At 38.7% G+C, this 24,041-nt stretch overlaps 1 protein-coding gene across 2 annotated transcripts in view; it reads right to left on the reverse strand.

The window, feature by feature from the left end:
- atp11c (ATPase phospholipid transporting 11C) overlaps positions 1–24,041 on the reverse strand; it is a 208,025-nt gene that overhangs the window by 123,653 nt on the left and 60,331 nt on the right. For both annotated transcript variants that reach the window (XM_059976687.1, XM_059976686.1), the window contains exons 2-5: positions 18,456–18,575; positions 13,781–13,870; positions 11,408–11,488; positions 10,975–11,082 (exon numbers count right to left, since the gene is read on the reverse strand). In XM_059976687.1, the coding sequence (XP_059832670.1) occupies positions 10,975–11,082; positions 11,408–11,488; positions 13,781–13,870; positions 18,456–18,575 (399 nt within the window). The remainder of the gene's footprint in view (positions 1–10,974; positions 11,083–11,407; positions 11,489–13,780; positions 13,871–18,455; positions 18,576–24,041) is intronic.

Here is a 24,041-nt window from a genome sequence, read left to right on the forward strand (position 1 = left end):
TCCAAGTCACATGCTGGTGATAATAAACCTGATTTTGATGTGCTCCGATCCCAGACCATTGAGAGCTTCAAAAATAAGAAACTTTTAAAATCAATTCTAAAAGGTACGGAAGCCAATGCAGAGTAGATATGATGGGAGTGAAATGTTCCCTCATCCTGGTTTTGGTTAAAAGTCAGTAGAGATAGGTGCAACACCTCAGCCATGATTAGTCTCAACATTTGAATTAGTTGAGCACAACTCTGTGGGCCAAAGGGCCTGATCCTCTGCTGCACTGTTCTATGTTCTAGGTAATGATCAAAATACTCATAAGGTCCCGTACTGCAACTCCTAATTTCACTATTGATGAACCTAATAACAAAGGACAAGGCAAATAATGACCTTGATGGCCATAAAAGCAGAAAGAGGAGATACAATGATACCATAGCTGCTATTGTATACCAGTTTATTAAAACAAGCATGCAGATACAGAAGGTAGTTATGGCAGCAGATTATACAGTTGAAGTCAGAAGTTTACTTACATCTTAGCCAAATACATTTAAACTCAGTTTTCCACAATTCCTGACATTTAATCCTAGAAAACATTCCCTGTCTCAGGTCAGGTAGGATCACTACTTTATTTTAAGAAATGTCAGAATAATAGAGAGAGAGTGATTTATTTCAGTTTTTATTTCTTTCACTTTCCCAGTGGGGCAGAAGTTTACATACACATTGTTAGTATTTGGTAGCATTGCCTTTAAGTTATTTAACTTGGGTCAAACGTTTTGGGTAGCCTTCCACAAGCTTCTCACAGCAAGTCGCTGGAATTTTGTTCCATTCCTCCAGACAGAATTGCTGTAACTGAGTCAGGCTTGTAAGCCTCCTTGCTCACACATGCTTTTTCAGTTCTGCCTCAAGTTAATAACCATCTTTTTTTAAATCTCCTCAAGGAAAACGGCTGAGGTAAAAAGAAATACTTTCACCCCAAGGGTGGTGATTTTGAGGAATTCTCTACCAGTTGAGGCCAAATTAAATTCAAAGAATTAAATGTAATTCATCTTCTTAAATGGATCACGGGTTAGAGGAAAGAAGCACGAAAGGGTACTGAATTCTACTGATCAACCATAATTATATTGAATGGCCAAAAAGCCTTATAAAGGCAGAATAGTGCACTTATATTCCACAGTTCTAAATAAATCCCTTTAAATCATACACCCAGAGGCTTTTCCTGTTGCTTAAACCAATTTTCTTGTGCCTGACCTACATTTTTTTTTAGCTAGTTGTACAAAACTTCAAAGATAAGTGTCATTGTTCAAGGATTAATATAATCCCTGCAGCCTGTGTACACTTTAGGGCCACTTTGGCATTAAGTGCATAAAACGACACAAGCAAAAAGGTGCCCTTATACATATGTATAGAATAAAAGGCATCAAGCATGTTACTTTCAGTTTGATACTGTAATTCAATTTCATTGAACAGAAGACACATGCTATGTTACACTTGTAAACTTATATAGGCTTGTCCCAAAAAGAAGAATAAATGCATTTCAAATAATTATAAATAACATTTCAGATCAAAAGGTGATGGCTGGTTTAAAAAATATATAAAATAAAAAAGACAATGTATCTAAAGCCCAGTGTAGAATGGGAGCAGAATTCAGCCACTCAGCACATTAAGTCATTCAATCAAAGCTTAATTATGATCTCTCTCAACCCTATTCTCCTGCCTTCTCCTTCTTAAACTTTGATGCTCTCAAACTAATCAAGAACCTGTCAACCTCCATTTTAAATATGACATGGCCTCCACAGTCATCAGTGACAATGAATTCCTCAAATTCACTACCCTCTGGGTAAAGAAATTCTTCCTCAATTCTGCTCCAAAGGGGCATCTCTCTATTCTGAGGCTGTGCCCTCAGCTCTTGGACTCCCCCACTATAGGAAACATCCTCTCATGAATGATGAAGGAGATCAGAGGACACAGTGGAACTGGCAATACCGAAGAGGTAGGTGATCCTGGGACAACAAATAATAAGCAAGGTTTGAATCTTAGCTCAGGGCAGGGTGTGACACTCAAGATTGTGAATATTCATCAGTCTGAATTAGCAGGTGGGATTACAGGTTTAGATATAATAGTAAAAGATGAAGTATTTAACAGAACTAAGGTAACATCAGCATCTTCAATTTCAGTAGCAAGTCTAAATCAGCCATCAGAAAATATGCTTAACTCTGTTCAACAGAATTTGCAAACAGCCCAAGGCCTCCACTGAACAGGGTCAGCCATGCATGTTGCATGTTGGTGCAAAGCCAATAACACACAAGCCAAAAAGTCCCGAAAGACAAGATTTGGCTTTGTTTAGAAACATGATCAAACTAAAAACTATTACAAAATCCAAATTAAAGATTCAGGAATAAATAACAAATATACAAAATAAAAAAAGATTTCTAAAGAGAACAGAAATTAATAATGACTATTTATAGAGCACTTTTCATATAGACAATGTAATTCAAAGTGCTTTACAATGGAATAAAAGTGTAAACATGAAAATAAAAGACAAAAATATATCAGTTAAAAGCAAGGTTTTGAGCTGGTGCTTAAAAGAGTCTTCATCCCTTAGTTTTATTTATTGAATTCCCAAGTAAGGAGTATAGTTTAAAAAAGGGACTGACAATTATCTCAAATTCAACATTTATCATGCAAATCACAAAAATATGTCGATATCAAAGCAAAATGTGTATTCTTAAGACTATATTTATAATATCAATCCAAACAGGCTTTTAAGATTAGATCAAGTCTTGACAAGAACTTTCCAAAAACCAGATATGCCCATTCTCTTTATTCACTTACAGCACATACAAAAAAAAACCTGTTTCAGCTTATTTCAACATCGACTTCTCATGCATGTTGATGACAACACAGTAAATTTAGGATGGAGTTTTGCCTTCAGCTGACAACTACATGGAAAAAGCAATGACGACAGCTTGGAATACACACCAAACATTCATCTCAATTTGTTGGAATTAGCCCAAAGGTCAATGCATTGTCTCTTTGGAAAATATCATCAAAGATAATCACTCAATGACAGGTTAAATGGAAATCTCCGCTACAAGTGGAAAATTTCAAATAAATGAATGCCTTTATTTAGATGCACAAAGTACTATTTAAAGGTTTTAATTGGTCAATGGATGATTTATGAATATAAGAACAATGAATCTTAAACAGCATTGAGATAATAACAATATTAAGATAGGAAAGATTTTGAATGACGGAATTAAATTGCAATAGGGATGAACAAAATGATATATTTTAGCGAAAACAATGGCTCAGTTACACAGGAAGGAGCACAGTAACTGCAATGCTTATAAACTAAAACATCATCAAATCCATATGTTGTCATAAACACAGAGATAAAAATACTGGTGTGTGTAGCTAACAGGATGTTTCTCAAGGGGAGAAACTGCAGGGTTGAATAGAGCAGAGCATTAGAGCCAACAGTTTAGAAGAAGGAGACTGGGACAAATTAATTTTATCACCAGTATTTGAAAAAAAATGTCAGTTAGTAATTCTGTTCCTTTTATCAAGATTAACAGTTCAGTTTCAGCAATGGACTTAGCAGCTCTCTTGTATTAAGTGCAAACTAAAGTCAATGAAATTATTCAGAAACAGGGCATCATCCAATTATTTTCTCTTAACACATTTACTGATATTTTTAAAAGTGATAAACCTAGCAGATATCATTTCACCACAACCCTAACCCCAACACACTAACATTTCCTTAAAATATAGGCTGCTATTTTGTCCATTGACTGTATACTGGCTCTCAGAGCAACCCATCTCATTCCATGCAACTTGTTCTCTCTTGCATGTCCATCAATCTCACCAGACTGACCTACCATCCACATACACAAGGAACAGCTTATAGCAGCCAATCTATATCTTTAGTATACAAGATGAAATCTAATCACTCTCAAGTCACTGGGAAAACACTCAAACTCCACACAGTGCCAGAAGTTAAGTTAAATCCAAGCCTCTGGAGATGTGAAACAGTTCCATCTGCTTCACTACTGAACTGCCCTAACAATAGAATATTATTGGACTAGAATATAACAGCATGGAGGCAAGCTGCTCTTGAATGAGAGGTGGTGTGGTGGCTGTACACTAGAGATAATGAAACATCTCTACTTTTCAGTAAAAGGTGCCATGCTCTCTGCTTACTTATCAGAGGAAACAACCAGGCGAATCAATTGTATCAAAACCTCAGGAGTTTTTATTTCATTAAGACCACCTCCCATTCTTATGAACTCTGGATGATAAGCCTATCATCGGGTGAAACAATTCTAAGGATTTATACTGACATTACGGCCTGGTATAGAAACACCAATGCCCTTGAATAGAAAAGCCTACAAAAAATAGTAGATATGGCCCATCCATCATGGGTAAGACCCACCCATCATTAAGCACATCTACATGAAGCACTGTTGCAGGAAAGCAGCATTCATCAGTACCTCCCACCATACAGGCCATGCTCTCTTCTCGCTGCTGCCAACAGGGAGGTGGTACAGGAGCCTCAGGACCCACACCACCAGGTTCAGGAACAGTTATTACCCCTCAACGATCAGGATCTTGAGCCACAGCAGATAACTTCAGTTAATGTCACTCACCCCAACGATGAATTATCTCCACCACCTACGGATTCACTTTCTGCAATTCATGCTCTTGATATTTATTGCTTATTTATTTATTTGTTTGTTTGTTTACTCACTTATTATCAGTTTGTTTTCCTCTCTTTTTGGTTTTGCACAGTTCGTCCTCTTTTGCAGATTGGTTGTCTGTTTGTTGTGTGTGGTTTTTCACTGATTCTATTGTTTTGTATTTACTATGAATGCCGACAAGAAAATGTTTTTTGGAGGTAACAAGATCACTGATGAAGACAGGCTAGTAGATGAGTTTTACATGGATTTTAGTAAGGGTTTTAACAAGCTCTCACATAATAAACTGGTTCAAAAGGATAAAGCATATGAGGTAGAAGGTTTGTTGGGAAAAACAGGATCCAAAGTTGGCTTAGTATTAGGATGGTTGTTTTCTGTGCTTCACAGCTCCTTTACTCAACAAAATTAGCTCAATCTACTTAAAGTTTCAGAAGATAACCTCTTCATGACTAGAAATGGTGAGCTGCAAAGAGACTGGGGAGTCCTCATGCAGGATTCCCTGAAGTTAACTTGCAGGCTGAGTTGGTGGTAAGAAGGCAAATACAATGTTAGCATTCATTTTGAGAGGACTAGAACATACAAACAATACTGAGGTTTTAAGGCACTGGTGAGGCCTCATCTGGAGTATTGTGAGCAGTTTTGGGCCCGATTCAGGAACAGCTTCTTCCCCTCTTCTATCTGATTTCTAAATGGACATTGAATCCTTGGACACCACCTCCCTTTTTTTAAATATACAGTATTTCTGTTTTTGCATGATTTTTAAAAATCTATTCAATACAAGTAATTGATTTACTTGCTTATTTTTTTTTTTCTCTGCCAGATTATGTACTGCATTGAACTGCTGCTGCTAAGTTAACAAATTTCACATCACGCGATAACAAACCTGATTCTGACTATCAAAGAAAGGATGCGCTGACATTGGAGAAAGTTCAGAGAAAGTTCACGAGAATGTTCCACGAATGAAAGGGTTATCGCATCTCTGATGGCCCTGGACCTGTGGTTGCTGGAGTTTAGAAGTGTGGGGGGGGGGGGGGGGGTAGGTCTCATTGAAACCTATTGAATGCTGAAAGGTCTAGATAGAGTGGATGTGGACAGAATATTTCCTGTAGTGGGGTAGTCTAGTACCAGAGGGCACAGATTGAAGTGCAGAATTTCTTTAGCTGGAGGGTGGTGAATCTGTGCCACAGGCACCTCAGGAGGCCAGGTCACTGAGTGTATTTAAGGTGGAGGTTGATAGGTACTTAATTTTCTTATTTTTTTATATATATTTTTTTGACACATAGTGCGGACTAGGCCTGTCTGGCCCTTTGAGATACACTGCCCAATAGTCAGGGCGTGAAAAGTTATGGGGAGAATGTAGGAGGATGGGGTTGAGAGGGAAATGGATTATCCATGATGAAATGGCGAAGCAAACTCGATGGGCTGAATGGCCTAACTCTGCTCCTGTCTCCTATGGTCTAATAACCAGAGGGAACAACCTAAACATAGAAGGATATCACTTTAGAACAGAGATATGAAGAAATTTCTTTAACCAGATGGTAGAGAATCTGTGGAATTCATTGTCATGGATGGCTGTGGAAGCCAAGTCATTACAGTGCATGCTGATGGGTTCTTGATTAATAAGAGTGCAAAAGGTTACACAAACAAGGACTGAGAATAGGGTTGAGAGGGATAATAAATGAGCTATGATGGAATGGCAGCACAGACTAAATGGGATGAATTCTGCTTCTATGTCATTGTCTAACAAATCCAGTAAATTTCTCTGCACTATCTCCAGGTACAAGTTTTCTTGTATAAAGAGAACAATACTCTACACAGGACATACCTAGAAAAAAAAGGTGTCCTTACACTTCCTCAAAGCCTTTTTCATTTACATTCATAAAATCAGAGAAAAGTATGGCACAGCAGCAGGCACTATGGCCCATCTAGTCTGTGCCAAAACCATTTAAAATGCCTGCTTCCATTGACCTGCACCAGGTCCATAGGCCTCCATACACTGACTATCAATGTACATTATCCAGACACTGAAATTGAACCCCCATGCACTTGTGCTGGTAGCTCATACCACACTCTCACGACCCTCTGAGTGAAGATGTTTCCCCTCGTGTTCCCCTTAAACATTTCATCTTTCACACTTAACCCATGACCTCCAGTTGTAATCCCACCCAACCTCAGTGAAAAAGCCTGCTTGTGTTTACTGTATCGATACCCCTCATAATTTTATATACCTTTATATTTTTCCAACCTTATTTACATCTTTCCTGTAGGTACATGATGAAAACTGCACACAATACTTCAAACTAGGCTCACCAATGTCTTATACAACCTTAACATAACATCCCATCTCCGGATTTATGAAGGCCAATGTGCTAAAAGCTTTCTTTAGGAATCTATCTACCTATGACACCATTTTCAATGAAGTAATCCCAAATCCCTTTGTTCTACCATATTCCTCAGTGTTCTGCCATTCACTGTGAAAGACCAACCCTGGTTGTTCTGACCAAAATGCAACCTCACACATTTCTACATTAAATTCCATCTGCCATTTTTCCAGCTGATGCAGATCCCTCTGCAAGCCGTGACAGCCTTCCACTAAACCCCCAATTTTGGTGTCATCCATAAATTTGCTGATCTAGTTAACTATAGTAATATCCAGTTTGCTGATATAGATGACAAACATCAATGGACCTAGCACCGATCCTTGTGGCACACCACTAATCACAGGCCGCCTGACAGGGAGGTAACCCTTTAATATCACTCACTGGCTTTTCTCACAAAGCTAACATCGAATCCAATTTTAAACACAAAGTACACTGCAGATGCTGCGGTCAAATCAAGAGGTACAAAAAAGCTGGATGAACTCAGCAGGTCGGGCAGCATCCGTTGAAAGAAAAAGTCAACTTGTCCTGACGAAGGGTCTCGACCCAAAACAGTGACTGCTTCTTTCAACGGATGTTGCCCAACCTGCTGAGTTCATCCAGCCTTTTTGTACGTCTTGATCTAATCCAATTTACTACCTCATCTTGAATGCCGACCGACTGAACCTTCTTGACCAACCTCCCATGTGGGACCTTATCAAATGCTTTGCTAAAGTCCATGTAGACAACATCCATTGCCTTGCTGTCATCCACTTTCATGGTAACTTCCTCAAATGTTAGACTTGACCTACCACACCAAAGCCATGCTGACTATCCTTAATCAATCCCTGTATATCCAAATACATATATCTGGTCCCTTAAGAATGTTCCTTCCAATGACTTTCCCACACTGATGTCAGGCTCACCAGTCTAATTTCCTGGTTTAGTTTTAGAGCCTTTCTTGAACTATGCAACAACATTGGCTATCCTCCAATCCTCTGGTATCTCTCCTGTCACTAAGGATGTTTTAATTATGTCTGTTAAGGCCTCGGAAAGTTCTGCATTTTCATTCCATGAGGTCCAAGGGAACATCTTGCAGGCTCTAGGGATTTATTTACCGATTTGAATCAGGACCGCAAACACCTCCTCCTCTATAGTCTGTACAGGGTGCATGAAGTTGGTGTCACTTTGCCTCACTTCTATAGACTGTGTCCATCTCCTGCATTAATACATGTGCAAAAAATGCACTTAAAATTTCCCTCATCTGATCTGGCTCTACATATGGATTACCATTCTGATCTTCCATGTACCAATTTTGTCCCTTGTAATCCTTTTGCTCTTTAACATATCCGTAGAATCCCTTGGGATTCTCCTTCATCTTGTCTGCTAAAGTGACTTAATGACTTTTATTAGCCTTCCTGATTTCTCCTTTAACCCCTCTGGAAGTTTATTTACTCCATAAGCACCTCATTTGTTCCTACCTGCTTATACCTGCTATGTACCTCCTTTTTCTCTTAATCAGGGTCTGAATATTTTCTGAAAACCAAAGTTCCCTACACATTATTTTCACCTTTTGTTCTGACAGTCACATACAAACTTTGCACTCTCAAAATCTCACCTTTGAAGCCCTCCCACCTAGCATGTACACCTTTACCAGAAAACAGCCTGTCCCAGTCCACACTTGCCAGATCATTTCTGATGCTATCAAAATTGGCCTTTCTCCAGTTTACAATCACAACCCACAGACCAGACATATCTTTTTGCACATTTACTTTGAAACTAATGGTATTCTGATCACTGGATGCAAAGCTTAAAGTACAAAATCAAAGTACATTTATTATCAAAGTATACATTACACAACCTTGAGATTTGTCTAACAGGCAGCAACAAAACAAAGAAACCTAAAAAAAACCCATATAATAAAAAAGCGCACCGAACAACCAATGTTCAGAAAGAAAAAAAACACGTCCATAAGAATGCACAAAAAAAGAAACCATAAAAATAAAGAAGCCCAAACATCCAAAGTGCAAAGAACACATCATGCAAAAAATAACTGCAAAAAAAATAGCATTCTAAAGTCTGGAAAGAAAATTCCATAGTTTAGTGCAGAGCTGAGTCTTGGAGCAGTGAGCCAACTGGCCCACCCCTCGCCTTAGGGCCCAACACCCTGATCTTTTCCCTACACTAACTTCTGTCACTTACCCTGTGTCATTCCCTATGGCAGATCAAGTATTGCACTCTCTCTCGTTGAACGTTGATATCAACCCCACATCCCCCACTTGCACTGACAGCTCACTTCACACTCAGAGAGAAGAGATTTCCCCTCATGTCTCCATAACCACCACTATCCTGGCACAAGTCTGAACCTGTGTACCCCACCGCCCTTGCAGTACTAGTAAGCCTTCCCACTAGGATACGAGTCCCTCTCCAGTTTAGGTGAAAAGTCTCTTCTGTAGAGCTCACAAATTTCTATAGTTGTAGTCATCAGAGACACTGGTGGACTCCCTGCCTTCCCACATCCCAAAAGAGCATTCGGTTGTCCTGCCTGGCATCCCTACTACCTTAAATCTGCAATTATAAAGAAAATAATAAATAAACTGAAATAAATATATATATATACACTAACAGCTTTTCACCTTGTCTCACTGAAGCCTCAAAATCCCCAAGCTAATACTGTCCACTACAACAAAGGCCACTCTGCTTGCCCCATCTTATTTTTATTTGCACTTGCTAATGAATCCGTCACTCTGACCGGATGCTGCTCAAACGCTGAAGCTCCCAGAAAGTGCTTTATTAAGGTGTATAGAGTCTATACATTGTCTCAAGATTCAGGAGAGAAGATTTATGATGGAGATGTGCAGAAACTGTTTTTCCCCAGAGAGTGATGAACCTGTGGAATTCTCTACCCAGGGAAGCAGTTTGAGGCTTCTTCACTAAATATATTTAAGAAACAGTTAGATAGGTTTTTACACAGTAAGGGAATTAAGGGTTATGGGGAAAAGGCAGGTAGATGGAGCTGAGGTTACGGACAGATCAGCCACAATCTTAGTGAATGGCGGGAAAGCTCAATGGGCCGGATGGCCTACTCCTGCTCCTATTTCTTATGTTCTTATGTATTGACCCTTTATATTCTTTTTCCTAATGGGTAGCATTGGTAGCGTAATGCATTTACACTGTTAGCGATCTGGGTTCAATTCCACCTCTCTCTGTAAGGAGTTTGTACATTCTCCCTGTAACCGTGTAAGTTTCCTTCAGGTGCTCCGGTTTCCTCCCACATTTTGAAGACATATAGTTTAGTAGGTGAACTGGTCACATGGACGTGACATGGATAAATAAACTAAATAAATAAAGTAATAGAAAAACTATTGAGTGAAAGCAGAGGAGAGGCAACTGACAGAGATGTACAAGATGATAAGAGGCATAGATAGAGTGGTTAGCCAGGGACTTTTTCCAGGAGTAGAAATGACTAATGTGAGGGGGCATAATTTTAAGGTGACTGGAGGAAAGTTGGGGAGGGGGATGTGACACATTAACTTTTTTTTTGTTTTTTTAAACTCAGATTGGTGAGTGCGTGGGGCACCCTGCCAGGGGTGATGGTAGAGGCATATAAATTAGAGACATTTAAATGCCTCTCAGTTAAGCACATAGATGAAAGGAAAATGGAAGGGTACTGTAGGAGGAAAGGGTTAGGTTGAAGGATATTATGGGCTAAAGGACCAGTACTGTGCTGTATTATTCTGTTCTATTACTGAGCAAACCAATTTTAGAAATCAGTTGTTTCGTTTAAAAAAGGATGGGGATTTCATTGTAAGAATTGGGGATTTAAACGAAGAAACACTTTTGTATGATAAAAAATTGCTTTCACTAATGAAGTGTTAAGTAACTGAACATTGCAATCCACACTATGAAAGACTTCAAAACATCAGCAATTTTACCTGGATCTTTTCACTTTGTTTTTGTAGAATACGTCCATTATTTACAATATAGACAGGACTTTTATTCACAGAGTTGTCTGCTTTATGTCTGAGCCAGTCCTCATAGCCCTGTAATGTGCACAAAGCCAAAGCATAAAATAAACAAAAGGCTTTAGTAAGTTCTATCATTTTTGATTTAAACTGTCATGCTGAATATGCTAAATTTTTAAACTTGATAATCAAATTATTCAAATATTCAAGATAATTAAATATGACCTTGCCAAAAGCCACCCACTTCTCAGTAAAGAGTAAACTAGAAGCTTACTAGTTCTGGTTTTATAGAAGCTGGTTTTATAAAGTATTCTTGTTAAGTTTAATCAGAGCATTTATATTTAATTCTAACATGCATTATAAACAGTAATTCTATTATTGGTAGGTGTATTTTTCATCTTACTTGTTTGATTGCAGTGACAATAATCACAAAAAAGAGAGGGAGTCCACTTGTTACTGGGCTGGTTGGAGTATCAACAATAACCTGAGGAAATTCAAAAAGATAAAATTAAGCAAAGTTCAAACTGAATATATTATACAACTGTATGAATGTCATCATAAACAACCCTGAGATTCATTTTCTTGCAGGCATTCACTGTAAATACAAAGAAACACAATAGAATCAATAAAAGACTACACTCAACAATACGGACAAACAACGTGCAATAGTTGACAAACTGTAAATACAAGAAAAAAAACAGAAAGCATAATAAATAAGCGAGAAATAATGAGAAGAGCCCTTGAAAGTTAGTCCATAGTTTGTGGAAACAGTTCAGTGTAGGGGTGAGTGAAGTTATCCCAACTGGTTCAAGCATTTGCATTACTTAGAATAACTTAATTTCTCAGTACTTAAAACTGAAACATAACATTAACATTATAATTATAATCTTCTTATAGAGTAATTGTTTCACCAATTAGATTAATATATTTTAGCACTGATCCAACAATAACACCACTGTTTATCTCATAAAAACTACTATGAATACTTCGATTTTTAAAAATACCTTTACTGCATAAGTGACTCATTCATAAAGGTAAATAGTAAAAAGGAAACACAGGCTCGTTAGCGTAGCATCGACCAAGGGATAATATAATTGAAGCATCGCTAACCAAGCAAAGTGAACATAATTTTATGGAAGGAAACCCACTTCCGATCAATATATTGATATCTGTTTAAAAAGTACATTCAGCAATGGATAAGGTAAAATGAGTGACTGTAACACATTCAGAAGGCATTTCGTAAGGTACGGTATCTCTTCAGAGAATACTGCAGAAAATAAGATCCTGTGGTATAGGATTGGCTCAAATCTTTGAGATGCAATGGGATTTGGGTGCCTTAATACATTATTTGGAAAGTGAGCATATATGCTCAGCAAAACATCTATGACAGCTAACAAAATGTAATCAATTATTGCAAGGAAACTGAACAGAAGAGTCATACAGCACGAAAAACAGACCCTTCTGGCTAAGTTGTCCATGGTGACAAAGTTGTCTAAATGAACTAATCTATTTGTCTGCATCTGGCCCATATCCTTTCAAACCTTTCTTATCCGTGTACTTGTCCAAATGTCTTTCAAATGTTGTGACTGTATCTGCCTCCACCACTTTATGGTACACAGGTTATGATGGTTATAGAAGGGCGTAAGTGAAACCACATCAGAAGTACTGGGCTCCTGACTCATCAAGGGTATAAAGGTGTTCAAAGCAGTTCAGAGAACATAGAACATAGAAATTTACAGCACATTACAGGCCCTTCGGCCCACAATGTTGTGCCAACCATGTAACCTACTCTAGAAGATTATAATAGAAATGAGAAGGATGTGTTAACAAAAGTTAAACATTAAATTGGAGTTTAAATGAATAAGAACTTGACTGAAACACAAGAAAATGAAGAGTGGATGTAGAAAGGACATTGCCATTTGCTGGAGAATCTTAAAACTACATACAGAGTAAGGACCTGTTATTGAAGGCAGACATTCACAAGTCTTTCAAAAGCCTTTCCTCAGAGCAACATCCTTAAATAATTTAAGTTAGAAGTTGAGACAGATAGATTTTTGTTAAGAGGGTGAAATGTTACTATGGATCAACAGGAAGGTGGAAGTGGAGCTACAGTCAGTTCTTGCATGGTCATCCATGGATTTTGCATCTTAACTAAGTCTCTATGCAAGACAGGGCAGTACAATATGGAGAGAAGCTACTGCCTCTGCAGCAGGCCTCCCATCTCCACACAGCTTGACGAATCAAAAGAACAGCAGAGACTGATACAGTCTGGCATCAGCAGTATCACAGGAATTGCCAGTCAATGTTGAACTCAACATAGGACTGCCTTAATGACTCCAGCTCTGGATTTTACCTCCAAAGACTTCCCCATGACTGGGTATAGTTACAAGAGTGGAGGTTTGAGGTCAGAGTATTCTTTCGCTTAGATGAGCTGTCAACCATGGTTAATGAGCCCCATTATCTTGGAGCGCCCGATTTTAAGGCACCAGTAACATGCCTTTGCCCCTTCTCCTGTTAGTAGAAATAGCTCCACTGAGCTGAGTTGGTAGGACATATGTTAAAGCCAGGAGCTGGACTTGGATGTCACACCAATGGGAGCATTAAATAGGTAGTGGGAGCTTAACCCCACTAAACCCCCCCACCCCCTCCCACCCTGCTATGACAACCTTAAGAAACAATCCGATCAACCACAATCTTATTAAATGACCGATCAGGTTTGGAGGGTCTATTACTGCTCCTGCTCTGAAAGTTTCTGAAGGCAATTGGTTCACCTTACCTGTACAAGGAATATGATAAGAAAGTAAAAATTTGCAATTCTTCTGAACTGTTCAAACAAATTTTTTGGAATAAAATTCCAGTATGTGTACTGTGAAGAAAAAAAAGGTACAAAATATTAATCAAAATTTCACTCACAGACCAATAGATTCAAACAATGATGCAAAACTGGTTAAGAACAGAACCATTCCCTAAACCCAACATACTTCTGAGGTACCATCCCATGACCTCTGCATTTCTATTAAGTATAATTTTAGGCCACCTTTACCAGAGGAAAATGTTTATCATAGTGATCCATTCTAAAGATCTTAAGTGCATTATCTCCACACTCCATGTCACATTTTCCTTGAATAGGCTATCTAAACAATAGCCTATTATTTTTCTTTTAGATTCACATGCTAACCAGGCATTGATTGCAGAATCTTTTTAAAATCAGATCCCACATAGCACTGATTCGTTACAACGCGGTTATTCAATTTCTTATTGAAATTTTTTTAAATGATGGAAATTCATTCTAAACAACATTTAAAACTTCTCACGAGCAGCCACCATTACAGTAAACATTCAATCAGCCAATGAGAGTGCTTTACATACACTCTGAGCCACTTACAGCCAATCATGTATTAGTTCGCGCTCTACCCCTCCCCCCCGCATGTGTAAATGTCTTTGTTCTCTCGCCAATTTATTCCATATTTCTTCACCTGTAATGTCTGGAAAGCGGTCTGCAACTTCCAGTGAAGGTAGTACATCTAACATGTCTGGAAATGCATTAGCATAGATGTGCAACTGCAAGTGATACACGTTTGGAAACTGGTGAATGTTAGGTTGATGTTGGTGCCTTTTTGTAATTGGCTACATCGATGATTAGAAAATTATAAAAAATGCAAACATCATAAAAGCTTCTGTAACTACGACCTCAAAGTTATCATCAATAACTCTTTCAAGGAGCAATGTGCAAGAAGAAATAGAAAAGAGACTGCACAACAAAACATGCCCCTAAGCCAGCTGATAATAATCAAAGAGGCAAGAAGCATCTTCAATCATATTCAGGAAGAAGAAAGTCGGTAACATTCCCAGCCAGCAGAGGTTGGCTTGTTAGATTTAAACAGTGCAACAACATCCTAGCATACATATCTCTGGTGAAGCAGACAGCAAGGCAGCCCAGGATTTTCCTGCAACGCTGAACACCATAATGAAAAAGGACAATAATCTCCCAAGCTTGTGCTGAATGTCAATGAAATGGGCCTATTTTGGAAAATAAAGTCTTCTCTTACTTTCATCTCCCAAGAAGAGAAGCATACATCTGTTCAAGACTGCAAAGGACCAGTTAACTCTCTTGCTAGGAGGCAATGCTAAAGGTGACTTTAACTTAAAGCCTATGATTGTGTATCATTCTGATACAATCGGAGTAACTAAAGGGATTTTAAAATCAAGTCTACCAGTGATTTGGAAATCAAACAAGAAAGCCTGGTGACGATTGATGTTTTCCAAAATTGGTTTGTTTAACATTTCTGTCCAGCAATGAAGCAGTATTGTGAGGAGCGTGACCTTGAACCTAAAGCATCGTTGGTGACTGATAACGCTTCAGGTCACTCTGAGAATCTTGACACTCGTCGGACCTGCATTCCTGTAGAAGTAATTTACCTTTCACCCAACACCACTTCATTGTTCCAACCAATGGATCAAGGACTCATATCGAATTTTTAAGTCTACTACATTTGTTGCACATTCAAGCAACTTGTAGAGTTATTAAATACAAGGACTCACCTACTTTTTCCACCCTGGTCTGTGAATGACTAAACAATGTGCTCAATAATGACATGAAAAGTACAATTGTTTGTACGTGATTAATTTAGGCTGACTGTGTTTGTCTATTATTGTGATTGAGATGAAGACCTGACCACATTTTATGAGTAATTAACTCAGAAAACCAGGTAATTGCAAAGGCTTTACAAACTTTTTCTAGCAACTATACATCATTGTCAGGAAACAGCCTGCCCCAATCCACATTTTCCAGATCCTTTCTAATACCATCAAACTTTAGAATTTCAGCCACAGACCAGACTTAACTTTTTGTATATTTATTTCAAAACTATTGCCACTGTGATCACTAGATGCAAAGTGTTCACCTACATCTGCTTCCCTAAAAGCAGATCCAGTATCACACTCTCTTGATGGGCCTTCTATGTACAAATTAAGTAAGCTTTCCTGAACACATTTGAGAAACTCTATCCCATCTAGTCCTTGTATGGGAGACCCAGTCTCTACAAATTTGTTCCTCTAAATCCCTCGGACTGTTGGGTGGTCTGTTATATAGCCCCATTAACCGGGCCATACCTTGCTTATTACTCAGTTCCACCCACAATAACACACTAGACAAGTGTGCAATTAGCAAAAGCATTGTTTGAAGGCAGTCCGTTACCCACACTAGGTACCTGTGCTGATTTTTTTCATTTACAAAGGAGTATAGCAGTGTACACTGAATGAATTCCTTTATCAATAACTATTAGGAACTAGTGTTTTATAGTATGTAGTTGTATTTATAGTGTTCTAATTTGTACTGAATTCCATTTAAATGCTTAATTTGTTCCTCAGTTAAACATATTTTGTCTTTTTTCTTTTAAATATTTCCATGGAACTGGCTATACTGGCCTGCAGATTAATTGGGCCAAAATGTATTGGTTTCAATGTGTCCTAATTAAGCATCTCCCTCCCAGCAGAACAAGCACTACAGCTGCCCCTACACCTCCTCCCTTCACTTTCACCTAGAGTCCCACTGAGTCCTACCAGGTGAAACGACGCTTCACCTGTGAGGCTGTTGGAGTCATGTACTGTTTCTGGTGCTCCTGGTGTGGCCTCCTGTACATCAGTGAGACCTGACATAGATTGGGAGACTGTTTCACTGAGCACCTACACTTCATCCGCTAGAAAAAATGGGATCTCCCAGTGGCCACCCATTTTAATTCCAGTTCCCATTCCGAAATGTCAATCCATGGCCTCCTCTACTGTTGCAATGAGGCCACACTCAGGCTGGAGAAACAAGGGTGATGAGTGGGGAGGGACGCATGGACAAGGGAGTCAGATACGGAGTGATCCCTGTGGAAAGCAGAAAGTAGGGCGGGGGGAGGGAAAGATGTGCTTGGTGGTGAGATCCCATTGGAGATGGTGGAAATTCTGGAGAATTATGAGCTGGATGTGGAGGCTGGTGGGGTAGTAGGTGAGGACAAGAGGAACCCTACCCCTGGTAGGGTGGCAGGAAGATGGGTAAGAGCAGACGTGTGTGAAATGGAATAGATGTGATTGAGAGCAGTGTTAATAATGGAAGATGAGAAGCCCCTTTCTTTGAAAAAGAAGGACATCTCTTTTGTTCTAGAATGAAATGCATCATCCTGAGAGCTGATGCAGCAGAAATGGAGGAATTGAGAGAAGGGGATGGTGTTTTTACAACTAACAGGGTGGGAAGAGGTATAGTCCAGGTGAGATGACACTTCACCTGTGAGTCTGTCAGGGTCATAAACAGTATCTAGTGCTCCCAGTGAAGTCTCCTGTATATTGGTGAGATCCAATGTAGATCAGGAGACCGCTTCGCTGAGAACTTATGCTTCATCTTCCAGATGAATTACGCTTCCCGTTTCCATTCTGATATGTCAATCCATGCCATGGCCTCCTCTACCATTGCGGAGACAGGTTGGATGAACAACACCTTATATTCCATCTGGGTAATCTCCAAGCTGATGTCATGAACATCGATTTCTTGAACTCCCCTCCTCACTATTCCCCATTCCCTTTTGTGTGTGTTGCTTGGATTTCCAGCATCTGCAGATTTTCTCTTGTTTCGTGATGAATGCCAGTTTTTATTTCACCTTTCTGTTTTTATCAGAATCAGATGCATCATCACTGACATACTGTATGTTATGAAATTTGTGGCAGCAGTATAGTGCAATGCATGAACAAAAAAACTAAGAAATACAGAAATACTGGTTAAAGAACGCCCAAAGCACCATTTCCACAGGAATAAGTCAACTCACCAGAAGTACTCCATTTTGTTAGGAATTTGACAATTTAAAATAGTTCACAATTCAGTTTTGGATTGAGAATAGAAATGTGAAAGTCAGGTGAGAGAAGTAAAATCAAAATTGTCATAATTATGTCAATTTACACTTGGTTTGTAGACTCCTGCTCTTCTGGCAAAATGAGCTTCCTTGGAAGTGTGCTTTGTCAAAGCAAAACAAAAAACACAGAAGTGTGTCACATTTTTCAGATATTATCAAAAAAATAATAAAGCTGCAAATTAACTAATAGAACCTATTTATTTATACATATTTAATTGAACATTCAATTATACTTGTGTACAAAATCAAAAAAGAAATCAGAAGCAATGCCCTCTTCTCATTATTACCACAAGGAGGTGGTCCAGGAGCCTGATTGATCCAGTCAACATTTTCAGATTCAGCTTTCTGAATGGGCAATGAATCCATGAAAACTACCACACTTTGTTTTTGCTCTCATTTTGCACTAATTTAAACTAAATACTAGAGTCAGTGAAAAGTACAACACAGACTCCTACACAGATACCATAAACCTCCATATCCATACAATCCATAAATAGCCTACTCCCTACAACTATTACTTATGTAAAACATTAACACTCTGAGGCAAGTTAGATACTGGCTTACCTTTGAAGAAATTATTCTGTTGTCACAATAATTCTGAGGGAGAAACGTTTCTATTCCAGGAATCTGACGGTGTCCAACATAAATTGTGCGGCTATCAACTCGTTTTTCCTCACCAGCACACTTAGAAGGGGAAAAAAAAAGGACAACTGAGTTGATTGGAAAGTGAAAATGGTTTTGTATGGCAATGCATTAATTTGTACTGTGCAAATTATAAACACCAAGTCAGATGAAGGTCAAAATCATACTCAATCACTCTTTTATCCAGAAGTGACAAATTACAAACTCTTCCTGATATCTACACAAGAGATTGCAAAGGATAATTTGGTTAAGTATTTACAAGTTAAAACAGAGTAATAGGTTGACTGTATTTTACAGCCAGTCCTTCACTGCAGAAACAGGCTCTTTGCCTGCCTGGTCCATGACTAACTCTTCTGCTAATTTATACAAATCCCATTTGCCCACATTAGGTCCCTATCCTTCTATACCTTATCTGTTCCAAATTCAAGTCTAAATGCCTCTTAAACGTTCATGATTCTACCTGATTCAAACATTCAAAGTAAATTTATTATCAAAGTACAAATATGTCATCATATACAAATGTTAATTCATTTTCGTGGAAGTATACTCAATAAATCCATAATAATAACCATAATGGAATCAGCGAAAGACCATACCAACTTGGGTGTTCAACCAATGTGCAAAAGACAACAGGCTGTGCAAGTACAGAAAGAAAGAAGTAATAATAAATAAGCAATATTTAGAACATGAAATGGAGAGTCCTTGAAAGTGAGTCCCATCGTTGTGGAAATATTTCAGTGACGGGTTAAGGGAAGTTGAGTGAAGTTACTCCCTTTGGTTCAAGAGCCTAATGGTTGAGCAGCAATAACTATTCCCGAACCTGGTGGGGAGGTCTGAGGCTCCTGTACCTCCTTCCTGATGGCAGCAGTGAGAAGAGAGTATGACCTGAGTGGTAGGGGTCCCTGATAATTAATGCTGCTTTTCCTGCGACAGCACTCTGTGCAGTTGTGCTCAATAGTGGGGAGATCTTTAACTGTGACGGACTGGGCCCCATATACTACTTTTTGTATGATTTTCCATTCAAGGCTATTGCTGTTTCTATATCAGGTGGTGGTCTGCTCCACCACCTGCAAGAGGTACAGATGGCCACTGAGTGTACTTTGGAAGATGTAAATCCACAATATCAATGGCCTTTTTTGAATTCATCTATACTTCCTGTGACCTTGGGAAAGCAGGCAATATAATCAAGGGCACCTCCCATTCTGGTTATTCTCTCTTCTTCCATAGAGCAGAATATACAAAAGCTTGAGAACATGTACCAGCAGGCTCAAAGACACCTTCTATTCTGCTGTTAACAGACTCGTGAATGGACCTCTCATACACTAAAGATAAACTCGTGATCTCCAGTATACCTCATTAGGCTCTTGCACTTTGTTTTCCACCACTGCACTTTCACTGCAGTTATATCCTGCATTTTGTTTCTCTTTATAAAAGATTCACGATTGTTTAATATAATTTCCTGCACACAAGTTTAAAGGAGAATGAAATAACTGTTCCTTTGGTTCTCATGCAACACAAAAACACATAAGATACAAGATCCTGCGGGCTTCGGACAGGGTGAAAATGGAGAGAACATTTCATATGTGGGAGGATCTAGAACTAGGGGGTCACTGCTAAAGAACAAATAATGATTAAAAACGAAACACAATAAATACATAAGATTGCTTATATACATAGATTGATAGTACATCCATAAAGTGATGGTAGGCCGTACGAAGGGTTACTGACAGGAAGTAATAAAGCAGTGGCAGAATTAGTGGGTGAAGATGTTAATTAGCCTTACTGTTTGGGGAATGTAACTGTTTTTGAGTCTGGTGGTATTGGACATGAGTGTTACATAGCCTCCTTGCTGATGGGAATGGGACAAACAGTCCATGAGCAGAGTGGGTGGGATCCTTTCTCCAGCACCTTTCTATACATATTGTCCTTGACAGAGGGTAGGCTGGTGCCAGTGATGCATTGGGCAGTTTTGACTACCAGCCTAAGTGTTCTGTATGGCATAAAATGGCTGGATAGCAGATAGGATTTCACTGTATCCTGGTATACGTGACAATGTTAAACACAAATTCAACTCAATATGTTCAGCTCTTTTTCTAGAGCCATATCCAAGTCTTCTGGTCCCTGATCTGCAACCGTTAACAGGAAAGCGGGAGAGATGGCAAAACAGTTCAAAGCTACTGTCGTAGAACAGCAATAACTCAAAGCTCTGTTACTCTCAGATGAATAATGTGGTACTGAAGCAAACAGTAGAAAATGTAAATACTGCAGTCTTCAAATGGAAAACTCAAATTCCAGTATAAACTGCCAAGCTGTAATTTCCTCATAGACAATAACAATTGAACAGTGCAATTATCCCACAGCAACAGAAGGGTGGTAAATTTGTTGCCACATGCTGCTTGGAGACCAGGTCATTGGGTGTATTAAAGGCAGAGATTGATAGGTTTTCGATTGGACACGGCATCAAAGGTTATGAGGAGAAGGCTGGGAACTGGGGTTGAGGAGGAGAAAGAAACGAATCAGCCATGATTGAATGGTGAAGCTGACTCAATGGGCCAGATGGCCAAACCCTGCTCCTATGGTCTTCTGGTCAGAAGAAAAGCAAACATATACTCAGTGAATAACATAACATCTTTGTATTGTATACAATTATAAACTTAAGTCATCCCATAAAAGTTTCACATGTATAAGAAACAAAAATTACACTTCATTTCTGATTCGATTCTCTAGTGATGGCTTCAGAATATTATATAAAAGACAGCAATATGAAAAACACACTGGCATTGACATACTAAAGAGGCAACCCCACTCCATAAAATCATTAAAACTCACTTCCATGTTGACATTTTAAGCTACAGAAGCACCCGCAAAGGTGCTGTCGTTGATGGCAGGCATTAGAAAACACTGAATTCACAAATTTCACTATTTTCTGTACAGATGTACTTCCAACAATGTGACATGTTGTAGAATCATTATATGACATAGAGGTCACAATTCTGCCCAAATATACATCCTATTCATTTCTACTTTCATATCATACCTGTTCATAGAAAGGCACAGACAATATTGTGGAGGTAAATAATAACTCCGATTAAAGCAGGAAAATGATAGCAAACCTTTCGATTATGCAACATAACAGTGTGCATTTTTTAGATGGTATAGCAAAAGGTGTACAAAAGTACAATCTTAATTAAAGCAATTTCTCATCATTTCAAAATGTTTCCTCATTTACCTCCTAACTCGTGCAATTAAATCTTCATCTTTTAAAAACAAATGACTGCTACAATTGATTTGCTCAATAACATAACACAGAACATTACAGCACAGTACAGACCCTTTGGTTCATGATGATGTGCCGATCTTTTAACCCACTCAAAATCAATGTAACACTTCCCTCCCACATAGCCCTCCATTGTTCAATCATCCATGCACCTATATAAGAGTCTCTTAAATGTCCTGGCAGGATGGTTAATCACTGTAAAAAAAATCTACCCCTGACATTCACCTCTATACTTTCCTCCAATCACTTTAAAACTATAGCCCCTCTTATTAGCCATTTCTACTCTGGGAAAAGGTTTTCTTCTCTTTTACTTGGAATCCACACTACCATAGAGGTTTACATGATGCTATTATAGCTTGGGGTGTCAGAGTTCTCAGTTCAATTCCAATAATCTTTGTTAGCAAGTCTAAACCTTCCTTCCCATGTTTGTGTGGGTTTCCTCCCACAGTACAAAGATGTAAATGAATTGGTCATTGTATATTGTCCTGTGATTACTCTAAGGTTTAAATCAGTAAGTTGCTGGATGGTGTGGCTTGGGAGGCCTAGAAGGCCTGTTCTGCACTGCACCTCAACATAAGTAAATAACTGTTAAATTCTGTGAAGGCTCACTGTTTACAATCCTTTCAAGCAACAGGAATACAAAATAATTTTTCAGTGACCTTCAAAACAATAATTCCAAAAGTAGCATTTTCTAAGGCTGCACAGAAGAAGACTGGTAAACTCAACAGATCAGGGTGAATCTGTTGAGAGTTAACATTTTATATTGATATACTATGATCAAGCAAAAGGTTTTCAACTTTAAGTACAACCTTTGCTTCCTTGTTGCTGATGAAGGGTCTTGGCCTGAACCATTGGCATTTCTCCATAGAGGCTGCCTGACCTGCTGAGTTCCTCCAGCATTTTGTGTTTGCTCCTGTGCAGATGGTCAAGTTTTCATTCAGAAATTAAAAATTAGTTAAATGAATGTAATATTTTCTGCATTTATTCACCTCTATTTGGGATATCAAGGGATGAGAGTTCAATGCAGGGAAATGACTCAATATTCAATGGTAGAAAGGCATGAGGGAACTACTACATGAATATGAGATTCTGCAGATGCTGGAAATCCACAGCAACATGCAGAAAAATGCTCGAGGAACTCAGTAGGTCTCTATGGACTGAAACCATTCATCAAGCCTGGAAAGGAAGGGGGGAGATGCCAGAATAAGAATGCAAACAAAGGAGGAGGAGGAGGAGGACAAGCTAGAAGGTGATAGGTGAAGCCAGGTGGGTGGAGGAGTAAGAAGCTGAGAAGTGATAGGTGGAAAAGGCAGAAGGCTGGAGAAGAAGAAATCTGATAGGAGAGGGGAGTGGACTAAGGGAGAAAGGGAAGGGGGTCTCCAGGGAGAAGTGATAGGCAGGCGAGGAGAAGTGGTAAGGGGCTGGAGTAGGGAATTAAAGAAGAGGGAGGAGGAAGGGAGAGAAATTACTGGAAGTTAGAGAAATTGATGATCATGTCATTGGGTTGGAGGTGACAGAGATGGAATACTTGCTCCTTCAACCTGAGAGTGGCCTCATGAGGGACCAACTACTGTATCTATACAAGATGATTTTGTTTTTCATTTAATAGCTAATATAATACTATTGACACTAACTAAAGTAGTGCTTTTCCCTTGGACACAGTTTATCCTGCAGTACATTAGAGATGCTACAGGTACTGATCTGTGTTTATGAAGCTTGTAGTTATTACAGTAGCTAAAAATGCACTGTGGATATGATAACAGAAAATAAGTGCCGATGTGTACATATAATTACACTACAAACTGTATTACAAAAGTATGTTTATCTCATCCTTTATAGTCCAGTTTCCTGTCTAAGGGTATAATTTTTTTTAAACCAATATTGATGGATTGGATAATACATGCTGATGGTAAAAGTGATCAAAGATATAAAAATGCCTATTTTCAGAACATAAAAGTACAAGAACAAATTGAGAGAAAACAATTCATAATAGAAGTGACCCTATATGATAGAGGAGGGTTGCTTTCCGAGAAATCACATCATCTGCATGTATCAAGAAATGCAAGTCAGAAAATAATAAATTTTGTTTGTCTCCTTCTTTACAATTCCCTGACCCTATATAAATTCTGAGAGAATTAATTTTATTCTGTATCTCAAATTTGACTTAATTCTGGAAAGTTGAATTTCTGTCAACTGAACAACTGTAACTCAGGGGGTGTTCTGAAAGATAG

The sequence above is a fragment of the Hypanus sabinus genome, chromosome 8 (genome assembly GCF_030144855.1).
Source record: "Hypanus sabinus isolate sHypSab1 chromosome 8, sHypSab1.hap1, whole genome shotgun sequence".
Taxonomy (NCBI): Eukaryota; Metazoa; Chordata; class Chondrichthyes; order Myliobatiformes; family Dasyatidae; genus Hypanus; species Hypanus sabinus.